At 52.0% G+C, this 25,453-nt stretch overlaps 1 protein-coding gene across 5 annotated transcripts in view; it reads left to right on the forward strand.

Annotated features, from left to right (window-relative positions):
* The window catches only part of arhgef1 (Rho guanine nucleotide exchange factor (GEF) 1), a 129,918-nt gene extending 104,740 nt beyond the window's left edge, over window positions 1-25,178 (forward strand). For all 5 annotated transcript variants that reach the window (XM_072266262.1, XM_072266264.1, XM_072266266.1 and 2 more), the window contains 14 exons: window positions 32-157; window positions 1,047-1,161; window positions 7,327-7,427; window positions 8,064-8,144; window positions 11,150-11,225; window positions 11,779-11,946; window positions 12,843-12,930; window positions 13,031-13,141; window positions 14,656-14,720; window positions 15,481-15,660; window positions 18,209-18,391; window positions 19,635-19,801; window positions 20,207-20,300; window positions 22,706-25,178. In XM_072266262.1, coding sequence (XP_072122363.1) covers window positions 32-157; window positions 1,047-1,161; window positions 7,327-7,427; window positions 8,064-8,144; window positions 11,150-11,225; window positions 11,779-11,946; window positions 12,843-12,930; window positions 13,031-13,141; window positions 14,656-14,720; window positions 15,481-15,660; window positions 18,209-18,391; window positions 19,635-19,801; window positions 20,207-20,300; window positions 22,706-22,719 — 1,569 coding nt within the window. In that variant the 3' untranslated portion in view covers window positions 22,720-25,178. The remainder of the gene's footprint in view (window positions 1-31; window positions 158-1,046; window positions 1,162-7,326; window positions 7,428-8,063; window positions 8,145-11,149; window positions 11,226-11,778; window positions 11,947-12,842; window positions 12,931-13,030; window positions 13,142-14,655; window positions 14,721-15,480; window positions 15,661-18,208; window positions 18,392-19,634; window positions 19,802-20,206; window positions 20,301-22,705) is intronic.
* Window positions 25,179-25,453: the final 275 nt, after the last annotated feature.

Raw genomic sequence — 25,453 nt, forward strand, 5'->3', positions numbered from 1 at the left:
CAGCTGCTGCCTCTGTCTTCATCCCCTTCAGTTCCACGGGACTGAGGGAGACTGGTTCAAGAAGCTTGCGTCGCGTTTCTGCAGCGTGCAGTCCTATGCGCTGGAGCTGATCAAGAGCAAAAGCAGGAAGGATCCGCGCTTCAGCCAGTTCATCCAGGTAGGGACTCACCCTCCGGGGTAGTGGGGGCAGAAGGAGGGTTAGTGGGATACTCAGTCTCCAGGGATCTGGGGAAAGAGGAGATGGGATATTGGGTGATGGGAAGAAAAGGGAGGGGAGAGAGAGGGATGGAAGATGGGATGTGGGGTTGGAGATAGAGATGATAGGAAATGGGAGAGGGCATGAGATTTGTTGGGGAGAGGGGATGGGAAATGGGGGGTGGGTGCAGAGGAAGAAGGATCTTAAGTCCTGAAGATACAGAGGGGAAAGGACATCGGAATAATGGAGAGACGGTGGGAATTTGAGATCTCCAACAGGGAAAGAAGAGTCGCATTTCCAAGAAGGAGCAAGGGAGCAGATTTACTCCTCATATCACCTCAGACCCAACCACTCACCCCAGCTCCTCCAATTATTGTCAGGTCTCTCCCTCACCTTTCCCCTCTGCCTCCCACCTTCCATCTCCCCATTTCCTATCTCACCCCTCTCACTCACAGCTCTTCCCCCTCGCCCACTCCCACCACCCCATCTACCCCTCCATTTCACCCTCACCTTACCATCTTCTCACCCTTCTCCTCTCTGTCTCCCTTCTCCTCCTCCCTGATGTTCCCCTTCTCTCTCATTGACTTCTCTGACTGATACTCTTAAAGTCACCCACTATCTTTCATTGTAACACTCACACTCTCGCTGCAGCTCTCTACCACCCTCATTCATTGCCCTCCTCTCTCCTTCTGTCTCATTCTCCCTGTTGCTGTCTTGCTCCCCCAATCTCTTTCTCCTCTCTGTCCATCTCTCTCCTTTCCCTCTCTGCTTCTCCCTACCCCGCCATCTCTTCCACCCCCTCCAGCTTGCTCCCTTCCTCTGTTCCTCATTCTGTGTCCCTTGCCTACAGGACGCCCAGAGTAACCCCCAGTGCCGGAGGCTTCAGCTGAAGGATATTATCCCCATTGAGATGCAGAGGCTGACCAAGTATCCCCTGCTGCTGGAGAACATCGCCAAGTACACAGGTACTGTCCCTTCTTCCCATTCCACTGGGAAGTATTACTAAGTACACGAGTACTGCCCCATACCCATCCCACTGCAGGGAAGTATCACCAGGTACACATCTACCGTCCCATCTCAGATTCCATACCACCAAAGGGGAGCGTCACGAGGTAAACAGGTACAGTTTACCGTTTACAGGTACAGTGGAACATCAACAGGTGTGTTCCCAACACACGTCCAATCCTACTGCCAAAGAATCTTAGTCTAATACATTTTGCCCCTTGGAGAAAGGTATGCCACTCACAACTTTATTAACCTTGATCAGGTCTCGCTGCCCACAAAACCCCAGAGAAAACAACCCGAGTTGTCCAACCAATCTTTGTAGTTCATATACCCTCTAATCTAGACAGCATCCTGGCTAATCTCCTCTGCAGCCTGTCCAAAGTGTTCACACTCTGCCTGTAATGGCAACCAGTACTGAATGCAAAGCTGCAGATGCAGCCTAAACAGAGTTTTGTAAAGCTGTCACATAACCTGATCCTTCTACTCAATGACTCAAGTGATAGAGGGAAGCAGAGTCAAATCCGTGATTGTGCAAGAGACATTCCATCGCTGAGGCAGGGTTAGGGTTCTGCCCGTCAGTTCGAAACTCTGATGTCTGAAGGGCAGTGGCTGTTCCTGAATACCTGCCGGTGTGAGCCTTCCAGCTTCTGTAACTGCTGTGAGAGGAACGGCGTGGCCTGGACGATGGGGGCCTTTTTGAGGCAGAACCTCCTGTAGGTACTACTGGTGGTGGGGAGGGATGTGTCCATGATGTATGGGCTGAGTCCACTACTCTGCAGCTGCTTGTATTCCTCTGCATTTGAATTGCCATACCAGAGCATGATCTAACCAGTCAGAATAAATTAGTTAAAATGATTGGGTGGACTGCGTGGACAAGGGCCATTTGCTATTCTGTATGATGCTCTCTGCATCTAAGATCATATCTGAAACGGAGATCAAAGTTCAAAGTACATTTATTATTAAAGGATGTGTACTATACATGGTCATTTTTGGCCTCTGGAGCCTAAAGTCCCAGTCCTGATGAAGAGTTTTGGCCCAAAACGTCGACTGTTAACTCTTTTCCCCAGCTGCTGCCTGGTCTGCTGAGTTCCTCCAGCATTTTGTGTGTGTTGCTCTGGATTTACAGCACCAGCAGATTTTCTCATGTTTGTGATACTATATACAACATTGAGAATCATCCCCTTACAGGCAGCCACAAAATATAGAAGCCAATAGAACCCACTTTTAAAAAAAGACCGTCAAACACCCGATGTGCAAAGAGAGAACCAATCATGCAAAGAATAAAAATAAGCAAGTGACTTTCAGAACTGAAGGAGTCCACAGCCACGAAGCAGGTCATAGCTGATCCAGGAGCCCATTAGTTGCAGGCCACAATCTCAGTTCAGCATTGTGATGAGTAAACACTGAGGATCAGCAAGCTGAAGACCTGTCCCTCGCCACCACCCCGTCACCCTGACCTTTTCAATCTGGCCCAGTGCATAAATCGGCCAAACAGCGGATTGTTCCTTGCTCTTGAACCCCAGGCCCTGCTACTTCAATGCGCCTGTGGGCCCTAGATCCATCACCTCAATTCAGACCATGCACAGAATTTCCAATTCAGCCCTGCACTTAAATCGGTCAAACCCTGGGTTGTTCCTCAGGCCCCACTACCTTGACTACCTGTCCTCAGTTATGCTGCTTCAAATTGCCTCCGAGTGCACTCCAGCAGCCAAGAATTGTCTTGTTCCACATAATTGGGCCTGGGCCCCACTGCCTCAGTTTGGCCTGTCCATACCATGCCTTAACCGCCCTGTACCAACGAGACTTTCGTTCACACTGCCAGGTCATACAGGCAGTTCAACAGTTCGACTCTGAGAGGGAAATTACAGGCTACTGATTGCAGTGATTGTTTTTGAGGAAAAGTGTGATAAATAAACCAGTTAATTAGTCCATTTTGCCCATGGAGTCTGCTCCACCATTCGACCTTGGCTGAGATATTTTTCCTTCTCAATTCTATTCTCCCACCTTTGCCCTGTAACCCTTCACCCCTTACCAATCTAAAACCTATCAATCTCTGCTTTAAACGTACCCGCTGGCTTGACCTCCTCAGCCACCTATAGCAATAAATTCCACAGATTCACCAGCGTCCAGCTGAAGAAATTCGTCTTCATCTCTGTTCTAAAGGGACACCCTTCTATTCTGGCTGATGGAAACATGCTCACCACATTTGGTCAATCCAGGATCTAGTAAGTTTCAATGAAATTTCCCTCCTCCTCTGAACTCCTAACAAGTACAGACCAAGAGAGATTGGCTGCTCCCCATACATTAATCCATTAATTGCAAAGATTCAAAGTACATTTAATAGCATACAACCCTGAGATTGTCTTCCCATAGACAGCCACGAAACAAAGAAACACCATGGAACCCATTCAAAGAAAAAAAAATCAAACCGCCAACGTGCCAAGAAAAAGGACAAATTGTGCAAACAGCAAAAAAAAGCGAGTTACCCCTCAAGTCCCTTTAAAACTACTCTCCTCTCACTTTAAACCTATCAGCCAGTCAGTGGATGCCGTCCCGAATCCGGGGTTGGTGGCTATGCACCTCCATCTTCTTCGATCTTGCAACAGCACCGAGTACAGCCTCTCCTCCAGTTTGTTCTCGCTGTCCGCCTTGGCACTGCCCGCCGCTGCCCCAGCCAAACTCGAGTCCGAGGCCGTGTTGGCCTCCAGCCACGGCCGCTTCTTCGAGCTCGGCCCTTCCTTAGGCAGAGGCCTTGGGCAGGTCCAGGCACACGGTGCAGCGCCAAGTTCATCATGTCTCTTCTAACTAGGTGCACAGCATATGATTCGTAGATATGTGGTGAGGCTTTAATCTCTTCCGTGGAAGATGGCTGTTGGCTCACAAGGAGCACATCCGCCCTTTGTCAGGTCTTGTGTTTTTTAGTCCTGCTGGGTGTCCTCACACCCTTTAAACCTATACCTCTAGCTTTTTGCTCCCTTTCCCTAGCAAAGTAGACTTCAATGCGTTCCCCTATTTATGCCCCCTTTCAGGTCACCCTTCAGTTTCCTACGCTCCAAGAAGCAAAGACCCAGCCTGCCCAACCTCTCCCTATAACTGAAGGCCCTCAAATCCTGGCAACATTCCCGTGAATCGTCCTTGAGCTCTTTCCAGCTTACATGACATCTCCCTTTTAAAAGGGCAACTAAAACAGTACACAATACTCCCGGCACGGCCTCGCCAGTACCTTGCATGACTGCAGCAGGATGTCCCAGCTGTAACAGTCAGTGCCCTGCCTGATGGAGACTGGTATTCCAAACACCTTCCTCACCACCTTGTAACATCACTCGCAGGGATACCAAGTACCTGAAGCCATAGGTCTCTCTGTTCTAAAACACTCCCAAGGGCCCTGCCGTTCACCAGTTTTCAGAGTCAGATTAATTTTCATTTGAGTTTTACTATGAATTTGGTTAAGATTTGTTTGTCTGAACCATTTGTATTACTTGAACTAACTAAGTGACTTTTATTGTGGATACATTAGTGATCGTAAATGAATTACATGTATATTAAGTTGATCTTCATAAAAGTTATTCCAGAGAGTATATATTTGTTTCCGGGGATTGGATGACACCAGCTTCTCCTGCACTGCTCTTCCCAGGCTGAGGCTTTCCTTTCCTGTACATCAGAGCTGTTCTCCTCCCTCAAAGAACAGTTCTCCTTCCTCCAACACAAGTCCTCGCCTGTGTCTCCTCCATTTCCCGGACATCCACTCTCTCGTCTTCTTCCTGCCACCTTAACAAGGATAGAGTTCCTCGTGTCCTGAGCTATCGCCCCATGAGTGATAAAGTCCGCCAATTTCAACAGGATCCTACCGCCAATTATATCTTTTCCTGCCCTCCCCCCCCCCCCAAGTCTCTGCTTTCCACAGGGATCACTCCCGCCACGATCCCCTTGCATTGAATTGCTGCTGCTGAGTTAACAAATTTCACCTCACATGCCGGTGATAATAAATCTGATTCCATTCATCACCCCCCCCCCACTAATCTCCCTCCTGGCACTGAGCCCTGCAAGCAGAAGAGGTGCTACACCTGCCCATTCACCCCCTCCTTCAGCACCATTCAGGACCCCAAATAGATCACCTTGGTTGGGCAACATTTCATCTGTTGTCTACTTTATCTGGTGCTCCCAGTGTGGCCTCCTCGACATCACTGTAGCGTAGTGGTTAGCGCGCGCTATTACAGCTTGGGGCATTCCAGGGTTCAAAGGTCAAAATCAGAATCCTTTATTATCGCCAAGTACGTGGACACATACAGGGAATTTGGTGCCGGTTTCCCTGAGCTCTCGCTGTACAGAATCAAAATCAAAAGGTGCAATTTAATGTCAGAGAAATGTACACAATATACCTCCTGAAATGCTTTTTCTTCGCAAACATCCTCAAAAACAGAGAATTGTCCCAAAGGATGAACAACAGTTAAACATATGAACCCCAAAGTCCCCCCCCCCCAGCTAACCTCCCTCCTAAGCATAAGTGGAAGTGAACAACAATCCTCCCTCCCACCACCGGCAAAAAAAAAGCATTGTCACAGCCACTGAGCACTCAAGTGTGAGCAAAGCAATAACGAAGACACAGACTTGCAGTTACCCCAAAGACTTTGTGTTTCACCTGGCATTCGACATACCACAGGTTCTCTCTCTCTCTCTCTCTCTCTCTCTCTCTCTCTCTCTCTAATAAAGGAGAAGAAGGTGTCTCTATTTTCCCAGCGAGCGGGGAGACATGACAAACAACTCGCTGGTTTATGATGTTAAAAATCCATTATGTCGCTTTTTCTGAGCTCTGTTTCCAAAGATCTCAAAGATCCCGGGTCTTTGGGCACACAGCAGAAGATTTTGCGACTCCCCCGACGACACCTGGGTCTCCTGCCATGATACCGACCCTTGATCCGCCCGTCTCCAGAGCCCCGAGATCTTAGGCTTCCAAATCCAAGCCGGACTCTCAGGCTGAACCCTTGGCGTGTGAACAACGGCCGGTCCTGAAACCTCGAGAATGAGTCCCATTCCTGCAAAGAACTGTAGTCAGCATGTAACTCCAGGTCAGGGTCTTCAAAAGAACCCTGAAATGGAAAAATAAATATATTAAAGATGGAAATAGAGCTGTTTCCAAAGATGCAAGCAAAGGATTCACCGTTTAGTGCCATCTTAACTTCATTCCGCCTCCCCGAACTCCCCATCAGAGTTCAATCCTGGCACTGGTCTGTAAGGAGTCTCTGTACGTCCTCCCTGTGAAGCGTATGGGTTTTCCCCGGGGTGCCCCAGTTTCCTCCCACCGCCCAAAGACATACCAGGCAGGTTAACTGGTCATTGTAAATTGTCCTGTGATGAGGTTAGGGTTTGTGGGTGGTTGCTGGAAGTGGTGTGGCTTGAAGGGACTGGTCCGTCCACACTGTATCACTAAATAACTAAAGTAATCATCGGCGAAACCAGGTATAGGTCGGGGAACCGCTTTGTTGAGCACCGTCACTCTGTCCGCTACAAGCCGGATCTCCCGGTGGCCAACCATTCGCGTTCTGACACGTCGCTCCGCAACATCCTCCGCTGCCAAGATGGCGCCGTGCTCAGGTTGGAGGAGCAACACCTCACGTTCCACCTGGGTAGCCTCCGACCTGAAAGCATGAGCATCGGTGTCCCTATCTTACGGTAATTTCTGCCCCCTCCCCCTTCTCTCTTCTTCCATTCCTCATTCAGGCTCTCCTCTCACCTATTCACTTCTCCTTACTTGCCTATCACCTCGCTCTAGTGTCCCTTTGTACCGAGGTCCACTCTCCTCTCTCCTTCAGCTCTTCACCTTTCCCAACCCCACTTCCCAGCTTTTTCCTTCATTTCCTCCTCCTCCTTCACCCACCTGCCTTTACCTTCCACCTTCCAGCTTGTATTCCCTCCCCTTCCCCCACCTTCTTATTCCAGCTTCTTCCCCCTACTCTTCTCGTCCTGGTTAAGGGCCTTGGTCAGAAACATCGTTTGTTTATTCACCTCCTGACATGCTGAGTTCCTCCAGCATTTCATGTGTCCTACACCAGTGGAACAGGGGGTGTTGATCATCTTTGTCCCGTCTTGGGCCGTGTGTAACTTTCCCTTTGTCTCCACCACAACAGAGGAAGGTGATGAGAAGCAGAAGGCACAGCAGGCAGCGGAATGCTGTCGCAATATCCTGAAGGATGTCAACCAGGAAGTGCGGGACATGGAGAACTTGCGGGTATGAAACTCCATGGGAAGTTGGGGAGGGAACTGCTGCACTGTGGGACAGGTAGTGTGGGTGGTGGGATCTTCACTCTGCATCTGACCCTGGGAGTGTGTGATGGAACGGTGTGGAGGGAGCTTCACTCTGTGTCTGACCCTGGGAGTGTGTGATGGAACGGTGTGGAGGGAGCTTCACTCTGTGTCTGACCCTGGGAGTGTGTGATGGAGCGGTGTGGAGGGAGCTTCACTCTGTGTCTGACCCCGGGAATGTGTGATGGGACGGTGTGGAGGAAGCTTCATTCTATGTCTGACCCTGGGAGTGTGTGATGGGACAGTGTGGAGGGATCTTCCTGGGAGTGTGTGATGGGACGGTGTGGAGGGAGCTTCATTCTATGTCTGACCCTGGGAGTGTGTGATGGGACAGTGTGGAGGGAGCCTCACTCTGTGTCTAACCTTAGGAGTGTGTGATGGGACGGTGTAGAGGGAGTTTCACTCCATCTGACCCTGGGAGTGTGTGATGGGACAGTGTGGAGGGAGCTTCACTCTGTGTCTGATCCCGGGAGTGGGTGATGGGACAGTGGGACAGTGTGGAGAGAGGGCAGTTTCTGCAGTTTGTGTGTCTGAGTTGAGATCTGACATTTAACCCTTGCAGCGCCTGAACGATTACCAGCGTCGACTCGATGTCACAAACCTAAAACAGAGTACAGATCCTTTCACGGTTGAATATATCAAGGTAATGTCGTTGGGTTGGTGTTGTCAAAAGAGGGGTGTGTGGGAGGTGAACTAATCTGATGTGGACAACAGACAATCCTCACTGTGAGATTATTTCTGTCCGGGCTGTGTGTGAGCGAGGTTATTACCATGTACCTGAAGGGTTGGTCTCAGTATAGGAAATGGAAGTAGCATTTATCCCCCCCCACCCCCACCTCCCAACTGCCTGTCCAAGCTCACTGTCTTTTCTCTCTCTATCAATTTCCCCTACCTCTCTTTCTCACAGTCCCCTGTCTCTGTCAACGTCACCTCCCCCAATCAACCCCTCGCACCTACCAATCAATAGATTCTTCCTTTCATCATTTCCCTGCCTCTCTTTCTGTCCCCATTCCCTTCTTTGTTCAATCCCCTGCTCTTTCTGTCCAACCCCTTCCGCCTCTCTCTCTCTCTATCACAACCCCTTTCCCAACCTCTCTGTCCCAAACTCCTTCACTTCTCTCACTGACCCCCTTCCCCCTCTCCTTTCCAATCCGCCTTTTTCCTCATCGCTCCATCCCAAACCCCTCCCCTCTCTCTCCATCCCATCCTCTCCTCTCTCTTTGTTCCATCTCTTCTTTTCTCTGTCCCAAACCCCCTTAACCACCTCTCTCTCCATCCCAATCCCTTCCTTTCTCTCTGTCCATCCCAATCGTTTCCCCTCTCTCTGTTCATCCCAATCCCTTCCCCTCTCTGTCCATCCCAATCTCTTCCCCTCTCTGTCCATCCCAATCTCTTCCCCTCTCTGTCCATCCCAATCCCTTCCCCTCTCTCTGTCCATTCCATCCCTTTCCCTCTCTCTATCCATCCCAACCCGCTTCCCCATCTCTCTGTACCAATTCCCTTTCCCATATTCTCTTTGTACCAATTTACTTCCTTCTCTGACTGTGTACCAATCCTCATCACGCTCTCTTGGTCCCAATTCCCCTTTCCGCCCTCTCCATCCCAATCTCCCTTACCACCTTCTCTCTGTGTCTCAATTCCCCTTCACTCCCACTCTCCATTTCAATCCCCCTTTTCCCTCTAAGTTGCAATCCCCTTACCCCTCGCTCCATCCCAGTCCCCTTCCCCCTATCTGTCTGTACCTGTAACACCTCCCCTCTTCCTCTGGAGGCAGCGTCCCATGTTAAACTTTGTTCTGCTGCACCCCAACATCACTCCCCCGGTCTTCAGCTCCCCCCCCACCCCAAGACCTGAAGAGTATTAACACTCTTAAAAGACCCCCAAGTCTCACCTGGTCATGATATACCCATTCTAATTCTCGAGTCAAGTCTTACCCATTATAAACATCTCCTGGCACCTTTACTTTAGGGAGATTATATTCTCTGAAAAATTCACCCCACTATGTATGGAATCAGATTTATTATCTCTAACTTAGCAGTACCGTGAGATAAGAACTTGAATTACTATAAATTTCAACATAAGTATATAATGCAGAATAAAGGAATAATGAGCTGGTGTTCATGGGTTCATGGACCACTCAGGATTCTCAGGGTGAAGGTGAAGCCGCTGTTCCTGAATCATTGAGTGTGGATCTTCTGGCTCCTGTACCACCTGCCTGATGGTCGTAATGAGAAGGGGGCATGTTGCGGATGGTCATATGGGCATGGTCCTTTCTAATGGATGCCACTTTCTTGAGGCACCACCTTCTGGAGAAGGGAGGGGTTGTGCCTGTGGTGGGGCCGGCCGGTCTCCAATGCACTGCAGCCTCTTGCGACCCTGCGCATTGGAGCCTCCATACTGGGCAGCAATGCAGCCAGTCAGAATGCTCTGCACTGCCCATCTTGCAGAAACCTGGTGATATCCCTAACTCCTCATACCCCAAACAAAAAGTTGCTGGCCTGCCTTCTTCATGATTTCATCAATGTTTTCGACCCAGGATAGATCCTCTGAGATATTGATATCCAGGAACAACTGTAGAAGTTAGGAACTAAAAGTTTAATGATAAGTTTCTTGGTCCTTTTTTTTCTCCCTGCATGTTATTTCTTCAGCACTGCAGAGTACGTGGGACTCCCATCCACCCTTATTAAATACAAGTTAAGTATTAAAGCTTGGATCCTAATAAATAGGGGTGGAGCAGTTCCTAGTGGGACTGAATCTGCAGCAAACACAGGAGGGATAATTATCCCAATGCCTGCCCTCGGCTCCACGGCTGTGTTCAGATTTGCTGATATCATTGCCGTCCCTGGACGAATCGCCGGCACTGATGAGTCAGTTTACTGGAATGAGGCGTTACCACTGGTCGAGTGGTGCCCCAACAACAACCTCTTGCTCACCGTCGTTGAAGATAAAGAGCTGAGGGCTGACTTCAGGAAGGAGAAGGAAGTGGAGTCAGCGGCTTGAAATCCCTGGGCATTAACGTCTCGGGTGACCGGTTCTGGGCCACGCACATAGATGTAATCTCAAGGAAAGCCTTTTCTGTTTTAGGAGGTTTGGCTTGACACTGAGCACTCTAACAACCTTCTGACTAGTTGCATTGTGCCTGAGAGGGCAATTCAAATGTGCAGGAATGCAAGAAGCTGCAGAGAGTGGTGGAGTCAACCCAATACATTACAGGCACGTGCCTCCCCACCATTTGTATTATCTACAGGAGGTGCTTCGTCAATTAAGCTGTCCTCTTGCTTCTCTCATCGAACTTAAGGTACAGAAGCCTGAAGACCCACACCACCATATACAGGAACGGCTACTTCCCTTCAACCATTTGGTTCCTGAACCAACCAGCACAACCCCAATCACTGACTCAGTGCAGCAACAATGTGAGCACTTTGTACAACAACAATAGACAGCTTTTGTTCTAATTGTGTTATTTTCTGTAAAAATGGTGCATAATTTATGATTAATTTATATTTTCCTCGTGAATGCTGCTTACGTGATGCTCTGTGCCTATGAAGCTGTTGCAAGTAAGGTTTTCATTACACCAGCCCATACATGGACTTGTGTATCTGACAGTAAACTTGACTTTCACCCTGACCCCTGTGCCTCTTGCTACAGAACCTGGATCTCACGCAGAAACGGATGGAGCATGAAGGGCCACTGGTCTGGAGGTTGACTAAGGAGAAGGCAATTGGTGAGTGAGGCTGTGGAACAAGCCAAAGGGGGTTAGGAGCTTATGTCTGGGTACAAAAGATTTTATTATGAAGTGTGGAGTCCATAGTGCAGGTTCAGGACCCCGTTTGAGGTGATTTGCGCCAGAGGTGGGCAGTGTCAAGAGACTGACAAAGGTGTGGTTCTAGAATCCCTATCTCCATCTGGGATGTGGAGTCAGGATCCAAGATACAAAGTAGGGTCCCTATTCAGCCGAAAGGTTTTGGCCCAAAACGTCAACTATATTCTTTTCCAATATACTGCCTGGCCTACTGAGTGCCTCCAGCACTGAGTGTGTCCCCTATTCTGGGTTCCTTCTTCTCTTCTTTTTCTTTCCTTCTTTCTTTCTTTTTCTCTCTCCCCCCATCTCCTACCCATTCCCATCATCTCCCACCCATCCCCCCAGTTCCTTCCCATGCATTCCCCCATCTCCCTCACCACACCACTCCCCACCCCCCTCTTGCTCCTCCGCGTCACCCTCTCTCCCCCCCCCCCCCCCGGGGTTCAGCCCTTGTCTAATGCCTCTCCGTCTGCAGATGTGCATGTGTTGCTGCTGGACGACAGCCTGGTGCTGATGCAGAAGGTGGATGAGCGGATGGTTCTCAAGTGCCACAGCAAGAATTCGAGCAGTACCGCCGAGGGAAAGCAGCTTCTGTGTCCCATCGTCAAGCTTGGCAGTGTGCTGGCCCGCGACGTGGCCACAGGTAGGCACAGCGTGGGTGACAGACCCAGGAGTGGGAAGGCATGGGGTGGGTAGGATGGGGTGCAGGTTTGGGAATGCGAGTCTGATGTTGTATCAGTTTGTCCTCTCCCTGTTGTCTCCCTCTCCACTCAACCATCACTCTTCCCCTCAGTCTCCACCATCTTCTCTCCCTCTCGCTCTCTTGTTCTCTTTCCCCCCTCCCTTCCTTTTCTCTCCCATGCTCTGCTTCTCCCTCTCGCCTTCCCTCCGTTTGCCGCTCATGGTGTTAGCTTGTCTCTCTCCCTCCCCTCTCTCCCCTCGTCTTCTCTACCTTTTTCTCTCCCTAGTCTCCTCTCCTTCCCCCCCCATCGCTCCCACCCTCTCCGCACTGCCCTTCCACCTCCTCGCTGCCTGTCACCTTCCTCACCTTCTCTTGCTCTCCGCTCCCCTCCATCTTCCCCTAACTCACGTTGTCCCTCTCTGTCCCCTGCCTTGTTCCCACCCTTATAATCCTCCCGTCATCCTCTTCCCCCCCACTTCCTCACCCACGCGCTTCCTTGCTTCTGTGTGCGTGTGTATGCACATGCCAGTGTTTAGTGTGTGTTGCCTACTGAGTATATTTCTGTGCACATATCCCTGTGTGGTGTGAGTGCATTTGTATTGCGTGTGTGTGTGTTCTTGTGACTTGATACATGTATTTTGTGTGTGTCCTGTGTCTATTCCTGTGTTTTGTGTGCATGTGTGCGAGTTTCCTTTGTGTGTGTCCTGCGAGTTTATTCCCCACATGTATTCCCTGCGTACACACCTGAGTGTGCATGTGTGGTCCAATCACGCATTTAGCCGAGGCTCAGCTCCTGTCCAACTCCTCCCCCGCCATCCATCTCCCCCTCTAATGCTCTCCACCTTCCTCTCTTCCAGACCGTAAGGCCTTCTTCATCATCTTCCAGACATCTACGGGGGCCCAGATCTACGAGCTGGTCGCACCGACGGTGTCTGAGAGACGCAGGTGAGGCCGAAGTCGCGGCCAGAGTTGAGGGTTTGTTGGGGGAAACGGGACCTCGTTGAGCCGTTTGAGATAATTAAGAACATTCTCCTATCTCCCGCAGCTGGTGTGATAAAATACGGACTACGCAAGAAGCCCTGAATCTAATGAAGCCATCAATGACAGGCAGAAACAGCCTGGTACCGCCTCAGGGAAATGCCCCCCTCAGTCCCACGTAAGTACAGCATCCCTTGTTTTAGCTGCAGACCCGGGGGGGGGGGCGGGAATGACAGGTGGAGTTTAATCTGGACAAGCTGCGGAGTGGTGCTTTGGGAGTTCAAATGTAAAGGGATGGTATATGGTCAAGCAGACCGGTCTGAAAGTGGACAAGGTGGTAAAGAAGGTGCATGTCTTGCTTGCCTTCATCAGTTGGACCATTGAGTTTGAGCGTCAGTAAGTTAATGCTGCAGCTTTATAAATCTCTGATCAGTCCCATCTGGACTATCGCATTCAGTTCTGGTTGCCCTGCTACAGGAAGAATGCGAAGGCTTTGGGGAGGGTGCAGAAGAGACTTACTGAGACGCTGCCTGGTTTAGAGGGCACGAGCTGTAGGAGATGTTGGACAAACTCGGATTGATTTCAGAAGCTGAGGGGAGATCTGATAGAGGCTTATATGACTGGGAATGTCTACGAACGTTGTGACAGTCTCCTGCGTGACGGAGGGATGGGAGGGTGTGTGAAACCGGGAGGGAGGGATGGGGTGGTAGTGATGAGGGACACTGGTTTGGAGAGATGCATGGGGTGCGGGAGAGGTCGGGAGTGTGTACAGTTCAGGCATTTCTGTTGATCTAATTCCTGTCCGCTCTTCTTCCTCTTTACCCCCTCAACCCTTCATTTCCTTCATATTAATCTTCTTTGCCTCTTTTGGTCCTCTTGCCCTCTATAACCCTTCTTATCTCTTTCCCTCAACCCCTCTTGCCCTCTTCACCTCCTTTCAACTGCTTCCACCTCTTTCCCATTCTCACCCTCTCTTGCCCCCCCCACCTTTACCCCTCAATTCCTCTTGTGCCCTTTTCATCACGCTCAATATCCCTCGCCCCCAAATCCCTCGCTCTTCCAATGTTTTCCCCTTCACTTCCTCAACCATCCTGATCCCTTTTCCATAACCCCTCACCCCCTCTGCAACCCCCTCAACACCTCTCACCCCCTTCCCCATCAAATCATCTTGCCTTCTCCCCTCACCCCTCTCAATTGCTCTCACCACACATTGCCACCTTTGCCCTGTCATCCTCTTGACTTCAATCCCATTTCACACTTTAACGCCATCGACTTTTCACCCTTACCCCCTTTTAATCCATTTCCCCTCTTCCACTCATCTTCCCCCCATGTCCACGTCCCCCCAAATCCATTTTGCCTCACCCACTTTTCCCCATCCACTCTTTCCCCAATTATTTTCCCTCCCACCTCCCTGTTCCATCATCACCCTCTTACAACTCCACTTCCCCACTGCCCTCTTGATCCTTACCTTTAAACCCTCACACAACTTTTACACCTCACCTCCCCTACCACCCACTCAACCTCTCCCAGCTCCTCCTCCCCCTTTCTGACCACCCCTCACCCTTGCCCCAATACCTCCCACCCCTTTTTACCCTCCGTCAACTACTCCCATCTCCCCCTGACCCCCACAACCCCTCCGACGCACCTCCCCGCTCTGTTCCCCCTTCCCCCCCACTCTGCTATCCACTGCAGGGAGCCGATGATGAGCTCAGAGAACGGCTTCTCCTCCCGCGAGCGGATCGGTTCGGAGCTGACCGGTGAGGGGTGTGAGGGAGCGGGGAGGGTGAGGGGAGTGGGCGGGAGCAAGGAGAGGGTGTGACTTTGCAGGCAGATGAGGGGAGGAAGACATGGGCGGTTGGAGTTCAGGAATTGGCGAGCAGTTTGAGGTGGGGGGGAAGATTGCGGAGAAGTGGGAGTGTGAGGTTGGTATGAGGGATGGGTTAGCAGAGGGCTGTGAGGATGGGGAAGAGAGTAAGGAGAGGGGACGTGGATTGTGGGGGAGCAGTTACGGGTGACAGTGGGGGTAAAGGGGAGAGATGGGGGCTCCTCGATGGGGCAACACCTCTCTTGAGCCTGAGGGCTCGACCTCTCACCTTTGGCAGGAGTCAAGCTTGGAGCTCAAGTTGCCAGGAGTCTGGGTCAGCACTGGCAGAAGGGCGGGGGGTGGTTTGCAGGAATGGAGGTCTTGATTTAGGGTCATAACTGACCCCTAGGTCAGGCCGAGTGGGACATTGACCCTTGCTGGCAATCCCTCCTCATGAAGTGAGCTCCAGGGCGTGATCCTATGCTAATTCCCCCCTCCACTAGACCTAGGAGGGTCATGACCCTGGGTTTGGATTGGTTCGTGACCCTGGGCTCAGGTCAGGTCATGACCCCAGGCTCAGGTCAGATTGACTTGGGTCAATTTGAGCAATGTTGTTGTGACCCCAGGTTGCTGTCGTGACACTGGGTTGAGGATGTGACCTTGGGTCCGGGTCTTTGCGTCACTTGTCACCATCTGACATGTTCCTGCCACAGGGAAGCTGAGTGACGGTTTGCCCCAGGATGGTGGCGCAGGAGAGTCGGGGATGGATGAGCGGCCCCCCACAGAGGCCCTAGCCCAGCTCTTGGCTGAGCAACTCAAGGCCAACGACGTTGACCCAGCCAAACTGGCCTCAGGACCTACGGAGCGGTGGGCAGATGAGGCACTGGAGGATGGTGAGGGTCCACTCTCTTCCCTCCACCCAAACTCCCATCACGGGTAGAAATGCGGAACCTCCCAACTGAATGCACTGTGTGTGTGTGTGTGTGTGTGTCTGTCTGTCTTTCTCTCTCGCCCCCTCTCTCTCTCGCCCCCTCTCTCTCTCGCCCCCTCTCTCTCTCGCCCCCTCTCTCTCTCGCCCGCTCTCGCCCTCCCGCTCTCGCCCTCCCCCTCTCGCCCTCCCCCTCTCTCCCGCCCCCTCTCCTCCCTCTCCTCCCTCTCCTCCCTCTCCTCCCTCTCCTCCCTCTCCTCCCTCTCCTCCCTCTCCTCCCTCTCCCCCCTCTCCCCCCTCTCCCCCCTCTCCCCCCTCTCCCCCCTCTCCCCCCTCTCCCCCCTCTCCCCCCTCTCCCCCCTCTCCCCCCTCTCCCCCCTCTCCCCCCCTCCTCCCCCTCTCCTCCCCCTTTCCCACCCTCCCTCTCGCGTGCGCTCTCCCTCCCCCCTCTCCTGCGTGTGCTCTCTCTACCCTCTCTCTCTCAATCACACTTACATAAACACTGTCACTTTCACGTAAACACACATTTACATGCACATATTTGTAACATGCACACACAGAGATACCTACACATTCATATCAATTTTAGCAAGGCCTTTGACAAGGTCCCACATGGAGGTTCAGTTGCTTGGCATTCAGAATTAGGTTTAAATTGGTCTCGATACCAGCTTCGAGGTAAAAGCAGAGACTGGTTGTAGATAGTGGCGTCTCTGTCTAGAGGCCTCTGGCCAGCGGTGGGCCAGATGTTTCGGTACTGCATCCATTGTTGTTTGTCATCTATATCAATAATCAGGATGATATTGTGGTAAACTGGAACAGCAACTTTGCGGATGACACCTAGTTTGGGGGCGTAGTGAACAGCAAGGAAGATTATCAAAGCTTGCAGCAGGATCTAGACCAGCTGGGAAAATGGGGTGATGAATGGCAGATGGAATTTATTGCAGACAAGTGTGAGGTGTTGCACTTTAGAAAGACCAACTAGGGTAGGACTTGCATGGTGAGCAGTCGGGCACTGAGGAGTCCGGTGGAACAGAGGAATCTGGGAATACACATCCATAATCCTTTGAAAGTGGCGTCACAAGTCGATAGGGTCGTAATGACACTTTTTAGTACATTGGACCCTGTCAATCAGAGCACTGAGTACAGGAGATGGAATGTAATGTTAAAGTTGGTGAAGCCAAATATGGAGTATTATATATAGCTCTGGTCACCCACATACAGGAAAGGTATGGATACAGAGAAAATTGACAAGGATATTGCCCAGACTTCAGGACCTGAGGTATCGGGAAAGGTTGAACAGATTCAGACTTTATTCTCTTGAGCACAAGAGAATGAGGGGAGATTTAATAAAGGGATACAAAATCATGAGGGGTATAGATGGAGTAAGTGCAAGCAGGCTTTTTCCACTGAGATTCACTAAGACTAGGTTGGGGAGAGAGGTGAAATATTTAAGGGAACCTTTGGGGTGGGGGAGATCTTCACTCAGAGGTTGATGCGAAAGTGAGACAGGTAGCCATGATGTGAGGGGTATAGACCGGAGCAGGTGGATGGGGCCCGGAAGGATACCAGTTCAACATGGACTAGATGGACCAAAGGGCCTGATTCTGAGCTCTCGTGCTTTGAGTCAATGACATTGGCAACAAACAAGTACATGCACACATAGCCATAGACAGGTACGCATGCACGCGCGTGTACACACACACAACCTACCTGTATACATGCAAGCACATGTGAATGTACATGCATGTACACAGACAAACATAGACAAGGACAATGCACACCGGCGGACACGCACGCCCGGCTTTCCTCACGCCCGACTCTTTCTACCACCCACTCCCTCCATCTCTAAACCCCAACTCACTCCCCCACACTGTCTTACTTTCCCTAGCCTATCCCCGCTGCACCCCATCTCCCATTTCTCTCGTCAGCCTCCAATCCCCGGTCTGCCGTCCCCCCCCACTCCAGTCTGTGCCCCCCATCGAGTCTCCCTCCACACCCCCCTCTCCTCCCCCACCTCACTCCCCATCCCCTCTTATCCCCCTCTCTCCACTCTCTCTTACCCACCTCTCTGCCCGCCATCTCACCCCTCCCCACTCTTTCTGCCCTTCTCTCCCCATTCCCCCTCTCTCCACCCCTTGCTCCCCTCCGCCTCTTTCCCTGTCGCCCTCTGTCCCCCCGTCGCCCTCTACCCCACCCCATCACACTCTCCCTACCCTCACTCACTCTCCCCGCCCCCCACTCAGTCCTCCTCCTCCATTCACTTTCCTCGGTCACTCAGTACCCAGCTCTTCCTTTCTCTCTCAAACCCCCATTCCCCTCATGCTCTTTTTCTTGGCCTGTCCTTCTCCATGCCGATATGTCGTTCCTCCCTGCCAACTGTTCCCTTTGCCCTGTCTGCAAATACCCCACACCCACTCTCTCCACCTGTCCCCCGCCGTGAAACAGCTTGGAGAGGGCGGTGGTGTGGAGAACGATCCTAACGATCATCTCTTAAACCTTTTCCACCTCCGCAGTGCACAGGATGAAGTGGGAGCTGTGCTCCAGCAAGAGGACCTCCCTGGGGGAAGTCTTGTCCAGCGGTGGGGAGCAAAGGGAGGGGACCCCAGCGGACCCCGGAGAATCCAGCGGACAGACAGAGGACGGAGAGGAGACGCCGGAGGGGACCGGAGATGGGGAGGAGCAGGAGGACTGGGAAGGTGAGGGAGTCTTAGGCCATGGAAGTACTGGAAGGGAATATCGGTGGGACTGTTGAAGGGATGGGACGTTGAATGGACAGTTATGGGAATATGATGCCGAGAGAAGAGAATGTTTGTTAGATAGTTAGGGATGGTGTGTTCGTGTGTTACAGGGTTAGGATCCCAAGGCAAGGGAATGTTAGTGGGAGAGAGATCTCAGGGGAAGGGTGTCTCAGTGGGATAATTACAGGGGTGGGAGCCTCGGGAAGGGAATATTTGTGAGATAGTTATAGCGATGGGATCCTTGAGAAAAATTGGTGGGACAGTAGTAGGGATGGGGGACCCCGGGGAGGGGAATATTGGTGGGACAGTGGTAGGGATGGGAAGACCTTGGGGAAGGGAATGTTGGTGGGACAGTAGTAAGGATGGGGAGACCCCGTGGAAGGGAATGTTGGTTGGACAGTGGTAGGGATGGGGAGACCTTGGAGAAGGGAATGTTGGTGGGACAGTAGTAGAGGTGAGGAGACCCTAGGGAAGGGAATGTTGGTGGGACAGTAGTAGGGATGAGGAGACCCTGGGGAAGGGAATATTGGTGGGACAGTAGTAGGGATGAGGAGACCCTGGGGAAGGGAATGTTGTTGGGACAGTAGTAGGGATGAGGAGACCCCGGGGAAGGGAATGTTGGTGGGACAGTAGTAGGAATGGGGGGGCCTGGGGAATGGAATGTTGTTGGGACAGTAGTAGGGATGAGGAGACCCCGGGGAAGGGAATGTTGGTGGGACAGTAGTAGGAATGGGGGGGCCTGGGGAATGGAATGTTGGTGGGACAGTAGAAGGGATGAGGAGACCCCAGGGAAGAGAATGAAATGGGACAGTAGTAGGGATGGGGGAAGGGAATGTAGGTGGGACAGTGGTAGGGATGAGGGAAGGGAATGTTGGTGAGACGGTAGTAGGAATGGGGGAGCCTGGGGAATGGAATGTTGGTGGGACAGTAGTAGGGGTGAGGAGACCCCGGGGAAGGGAATATTGGTGGGACAGTAGTAGCAGTGGGGGAACGTGGGGGAAGGGTAGTAGAGATGGGGGATGTGGGGGTAGGGATTGTTGGTGAGACAGTAATAGGGAGCTGATTGAATTGGATGAGCAGGTATATCAGTGGTGAGCTTATTGAATTGGATGGCCAGGTATATAAGAGGGGAGCTTATTGAATTGGATGAGCGGATAGATGGTCCGAGTGGTTCATCCCTGCTCCTCTTTCCGACCCTTAGCCGAGGATGGGCTGGCAAAATCCCCTGCTGCCGATGGCGTCGGGGGTCCGGCGCCGGGCGGTGATGAGCCCGAATCGGGCGGCGCCCCTGTTGTACTCTCACGGGATCAGGTGGAGAAGATAGAGCGGAAGATGAACAGCCTCGTGGTCAAGCTGCAGCGCCTGAAGGTGAGGCCCCTGGCTCCCCAGAAGCTGCTGCTGCTCCCTGGCGAGCAGCTGAGTGCGTGCATCTGCGCTCAGTCGCTGCACGCCTGGACCGCACTGGCTCATTGTTTGGTGGTGTCCTGTGCTGCATCCTTGTGCTGTGCCTGTGCAGTTTTATTGTTTCATGTTTGCGTTTCATCTCTATACAAACCTGCATTTTCAGCTGAATTCTGCCCCCTTCTGCATTGTTGCTGCACCCGCACTGCATCCTGGCGTTGCCATGATCCCGTACTGGCTCTCCGCACTCCCAACGCAGTGCCCCTTCCGCTGCATCTCACTGCTTCCCAGTTGCAAACTGTCGCTGCGCCCACTCCCTGCATCTCTGTGACTTGTCGTGCTTCACTAATGCCTGCCCCTCTCATCTCCCAGGCGGTGGAAGAGGAGCACCTGCGGATGAAGCAGGTGCTGGTCGCCCTGACGATGGCACAGGGGAATTCCCTAGGCAACTACAGGATGGTGTCCGGTGAGTATATTCCCTACCACCCCCCCATCCCCACCCCAACCAACCCCCTGCCTTCATCCATAAAGCTACGCCCCAAATGCACTCCCAGCACGGAGCTGATCCCTGCCCAGGTCACCGCTCGTGCTAGATGTCCCAGTCTGGCCCCTTCTCCTGAGAAAGTGCTGGGGAGCATGTGGAACAGAGTCCTCTGGAGGGGGGCGTTTGTCGGGAGAAGAGGGGCACAGTCTCAGTCGCCCTGCTACAGGAAGGATGTTATTAAACTGGAAAGAGTTGAGGAGGAGATTTACATGGATGTCGCCAGGACTCAACGGGACTGAGTCATCAGGAATCTGCCGGGACCTCTTTGTAGATTGCAATGTGTATCGATGAGCATGTGAGCTACATACACTTCAGTAAAGCTGTTGATAAGGTCCCAGGTGGGCACACTGGAGCCCAGAATGTTCGGGTTTGGTCTGGCGTACTGGCCCTCATCAATCGGGGCACTGAGTGTGACATTGCGAGGTCATGGCGTGGTTTTACAGACGTCAGTGGGGCTGCACTTACGAGTATTGTGCTTAGATTTGTCGTCCTGCTGTAGGAAAGATATTGTTACGCTGGAAAGAATGCAGAGGGTAAACACAAAAGAGCTCTGCAGATGCTGGAAGTATTGAGCAATAAACACAAGAAGCTGGAGGAGCACAGCAGGTCAGGCAGAACTATGGAGGGGGAATAAGCAGTGGACACTTTGGGCCGACCCTTCATCAGAACTAGAAAGGAAGGGGGCAGAAGCCAGAAAAAGAAGGGGGGAGGGGAAGGAGTGCTAGCTGGCAAGAGGTAGGCGGAAGAGGTGAGGAGTGAAGTGGCTGGGTGAAAGAGTGGGGATGAAGTGAGAAGCTGGGAGGCAAGAGGTGAAGGGCTGACGAAAGAATCTTATAGGAGAGGAGAGTGGACCGTGGAAAGGGGGAAGCAGAGGGACGTGATGGGCAGATGAGGAGATAGGGGTGATAAGGAAGCCAGAATGTAGAATGGAAACAGACAGGAGTTGGGGGGGGGGGGGGGAGACATTAGCTGAAGTTAGAGAAATCATTTTTCATGCCATCAGGTTGGAGGCTTCCCGCATGGAATATGAGGAGTTGAGCCTGCAACCTCATTGTGACAGTAGAAGCGGTCGTGGAAAGGCATGTCAGATTGGGAATGGGAAGTCAAACTGAGGTGGGTAACCACCACGAGATCTTGCCTTTTGCAGTGAACAAGAGATCAGCGGAGATAAATATGAACCTTGCCAGGATTCGAGGGTCCGAGTATAAAGGGAGAGGTTGTGCAGGCTAGGGGTTTATTCCTTGGAGCACAGGAGACTGAGGGGTGACTTTCTAGAGGTGAAACGAATCATGAAGGAAAGAGATGGGGTGAATGCGCACACCCTTTTTCCCCAGGGTTGGGAAATAAAGAACTAGAGGGCACAGGTTTAAGGTGAGAGGGGAGAGAATTCATAGGAACCTGAGGGGCAAGTTGTTTTGAAGAGGTAGCTGAAAAGGCTAGATGAAGGTAGGGTAGTGGATAATGCCTATCTGGACATTAGCAAGGTTTTCAAGGTCCAATGTGACAGGCTGGTCTTCTCCCATGTGGTCCACAAGAGCGACTTGTATAGACACAAAATTGGCTCAGAGGTGGTGGGGGTGTGCCACAGGGGTTGATGTTGCGTCCCTTGGTATTTGGCATTTGCGTCAAGGATTTGGAAGAACTACAGAGTGCAGAGACAGGCCCTCCAACCCATCTCCGTGCCAAACTGTAACTCTGCCTCATCCCATTGACCTGCAACTGGACCCTGGCCCTCCATATCCTTCCTATCATGTACTGATCCAAATTTCTCTTTAATATGGAAATTGAACCCGATTCCACAACTCCATAATGGGGTGAAGGGAACTTCACTGTGTCTGACCTCGGGAGTGTGTGATGGGATGGTATTGAGGGAGTTTCACTCTGTGTCTAACCCCAGAAGTGTGTGGTGGGATGGTGTAGAGGGAACTTCACACAGTGTGACCCCGGGAGAGTGTGATGGGATGGTGTAGAGGGAACTTCACACAGTGTGACCCCGGGAGTGTGTGATGGGACGGTGTGGAGGGAGCTCACTCCGTGTGACCCCGGGAGTGTGTGATGGGACGGTGTGGAGGGAGCTCACTCCGTGTGACCCCGGGAGTGTGTGATGGGACGGTGTGGAGGGAGCTTCACTCTGTGTCTGTCCCCGGGAGTGTGTGATGGGATGGTGTGGAGGGAGCTTCTCTCTGTGTCTGATCCCGAGAGTGAGTGATGGGATGGTGTGAAGGGAGCTTCTCTCTGTGTCTGATCCCGGGGGTGTGTGATGAGATTGAGTGACGGGCCTCTTCTCTTTATGTTTGTTTAACCCATCCTCTGCTTTCCTCCTGTAGGTGAGAGGTGGTGAATCCAGGCGCTAACTCCCTGACACCACTTCTCCCCCGCCCGATTCGAGCGTCATTCTCTCTCCTCACAAGTGGGTAGGCAAGGGCATCTGCCACTCTTGGACTCACTTGTCATTGGGTAGAAGACTCCCGCTCACTTCGGACAACCCCCTCCATTGCCATGATGTCTACCAAAGGCTTTCCAAGTTATCACCTCTCGATGCGCCTGCTTACTACTGTCCAGATCCAGGGGCGGGTGGTAGGCGAGAGGGCCGAGGTGCGGCTGGAAGGCAAGGCACTGTCTGTCACTGGACTCCATGACTCTGCACTCAGCCTATTCCTCGCCTCCCCTACTCCCCTACCGGAATTTTGCTGTGCTTTAGGTGTCACTTCGGTGGAGGTTGGCAGGAGGGAGCAGCAGGTGTCGAAGCAGCCCCTCATATGTTGAGTTTGCCAATGGGAAACTGGCCCCCCCCCACTCAATCACTGCCTCTGTGCCCCGATTCTTCAAGCTGAGTATTTCCAATGTCAACCGTTACTCCCCCCCCCCACCCCACCCCATCTCCCACCTCTCGCTCCTGAATCCGGGGTTCAAGCCCAACTCCAGAGTGTCGCCCTGGCGTAGCAGGTTTCATTCCACGACAGGGGCAGTCAGTGAGGAGAGAGCATCGAGGGAGTGGGAGTCAAGTGGGGAGCGTGTCACTGGGGGTAGGGGGGTGCATCATGGAGGAAGCTTCGCATTGCGGCAGAGGGGTGGTGATGAGGGAGCTCTGAACTGTAGGAGTGGGGAGCTCCACTTTGCAGAAGGACGGCAAGACTGGCATACTGTGGGAGGGGTGGTGACGAGGAAGCATGTCACTGCAAGGTGGGGGGGTGGTCCAAGAGGAGGGAGCACCATACCCACCGACTATTAACTCTTGCCTTATCAGTCACCCCACCTCACTCTCGCAAGAAATAAGAATTCTTCTCTCAACATCACCCAAGTTCTGGCCCCCTCCTACAACTCTGTCTCCTAAGTCCCTAACCCTTCCTCCCTCCGGATCCCAAGCCATCCACCTCCCCAAAAGAGCTGCCCAACACCAACCCCTCCACCGGTGCCATCTGAATTCAGCTACTTCCAAAATCTGAAACCTCAACTGGGCGGGACGTTTCAGGGGGGTTTGGGGAGGCTTTCGAGGACAGGGAAGGGGAGCTCAGTGGGAATTGGGGTTGGGGGGGTGGTTGCTGGGTCAAAATGTCTCCCAGGCAAACGGGGACATGTCTGTCCCAGGGGATTTTGGATCTTCAGGAGGCCTTTGGTTTCTTCAGATCATTGCCTTGTAATATTGCATGCTGTTCCGTCTGTACTCAAGTGCCTTTCCTGCACTAAACTTTGTACCGGGGTATGTTTTTGTTCCTAGTTGTTATTTTATTATTATATTGATATGTCTAAGAAGTTATTCGATTTATTTCTGAGCTCACGCAACGGCCATTGTCGAGCTGGTCAAGGGATTTCCTTCTCGTTTGTTGCTTGTCTGGGTCAGGAGACGGGGTGTATCACAGAGGAGGTGCAGGAGATGCTTCATCTCCCTCCCTCTGCGCCTGCACAGAAACCCCTACCCCTCCCTCCCCTCTGTTCCCTGACTTATCCCAGCCTATGCCACTGTACACTGGGTCACTCCCCTCCCTCACTGCCCTGTCCACCCTCCTCCCCCCCGCCCGGGACTGCCCTTCCATCCATCACTCTGCACCACCCGTGTGTGTGTTGGCGTACGAGTGTGCATATGAGAGTGTGTGTAAATGTGCATGTGCATTCAAGTATGAGTGTATGGGTGTGTGTTTGGACATGAGAGTGTGTATGGGATTCGTGCATGAGTGGGCGTGTGAGTTTGTGTTACTGTGCACATGTCTGAGTAAGTTTCTGTGTGGGGTGTGCACATCTCTGATTCTGTGTACATGTGTGTTATGAATGTGTGCGTTCATGTGAGTGTGCATTTGGTGTTTGAGTGTGTTGCTGTGATCGGCTCTATGTATGCTTAGGTCTATATGTCTTTGTGTGTCTGTACATCTATGTGTGCATGCATGTCTGCATTGGTGCATGGATGTCTGGGTTTATGTGGCTCTTCTGGTGTGTGTGTGTGTGTGTGTGCGCGCGCGCACGCTCATAATCTTAGCCCACACGTGCTACACAAGTGTATGCTCACCATGTGTCCCTCTCAGGGAAGTAATAATGTGCAGTTCCCCCTCGAGCCTGCCTGCGTCCCCACACCCTCACCTCACCTCACCTGTCGCCACGGAGCGGAAAGGTTTTTATATATTCAGGAAAATACTATTTGTTTTAAAGTTTTTGACTTTGCTTTGTCTGCCGTTGTTAGCACTTGTCCCAAAACAGGCAGGATCACTGTACATGCTGCAGGCCCCTCTCACATGCACAACATGCAAACACACACACACAAACACACACACACACACACACACACACACACACACACACACACACACATTCCACATGTTACAAACACGTGTCCGTGTGTCACAAACATGGGTCAACATACATTATAAACGGGCAGACACAGTCCTCACACATTACAAACATTGGTACTCACAGATATACACAAAAACACACACACACACACACGCACTCTCACTCAGTCCTGCAGACTCAAACTGTACTGTTGCCAGTAGGGAGAGGCTGGGCACTTGATGCCAGGCTGCTCTAGCTATCTCCACACCACTCTGTGGGAGGGGCATGTTGTGCCAATTGATTCTCCAACCTGT

Source organism: Mobula birostris, chromosome 8 (assembly GCF_030028105.1).
Source record: "Mobula birostris isolate sMobBir1 chromosome 8, sMobBir1.hap1, whole genome shotgun sequence".
Taxonomy (NCBI): Eukaryota; Metazoa; Chordata; class Chondrichthyes; order Myliobatiformes; family Myliobatidae; genus Mobula; species Mobula birostris.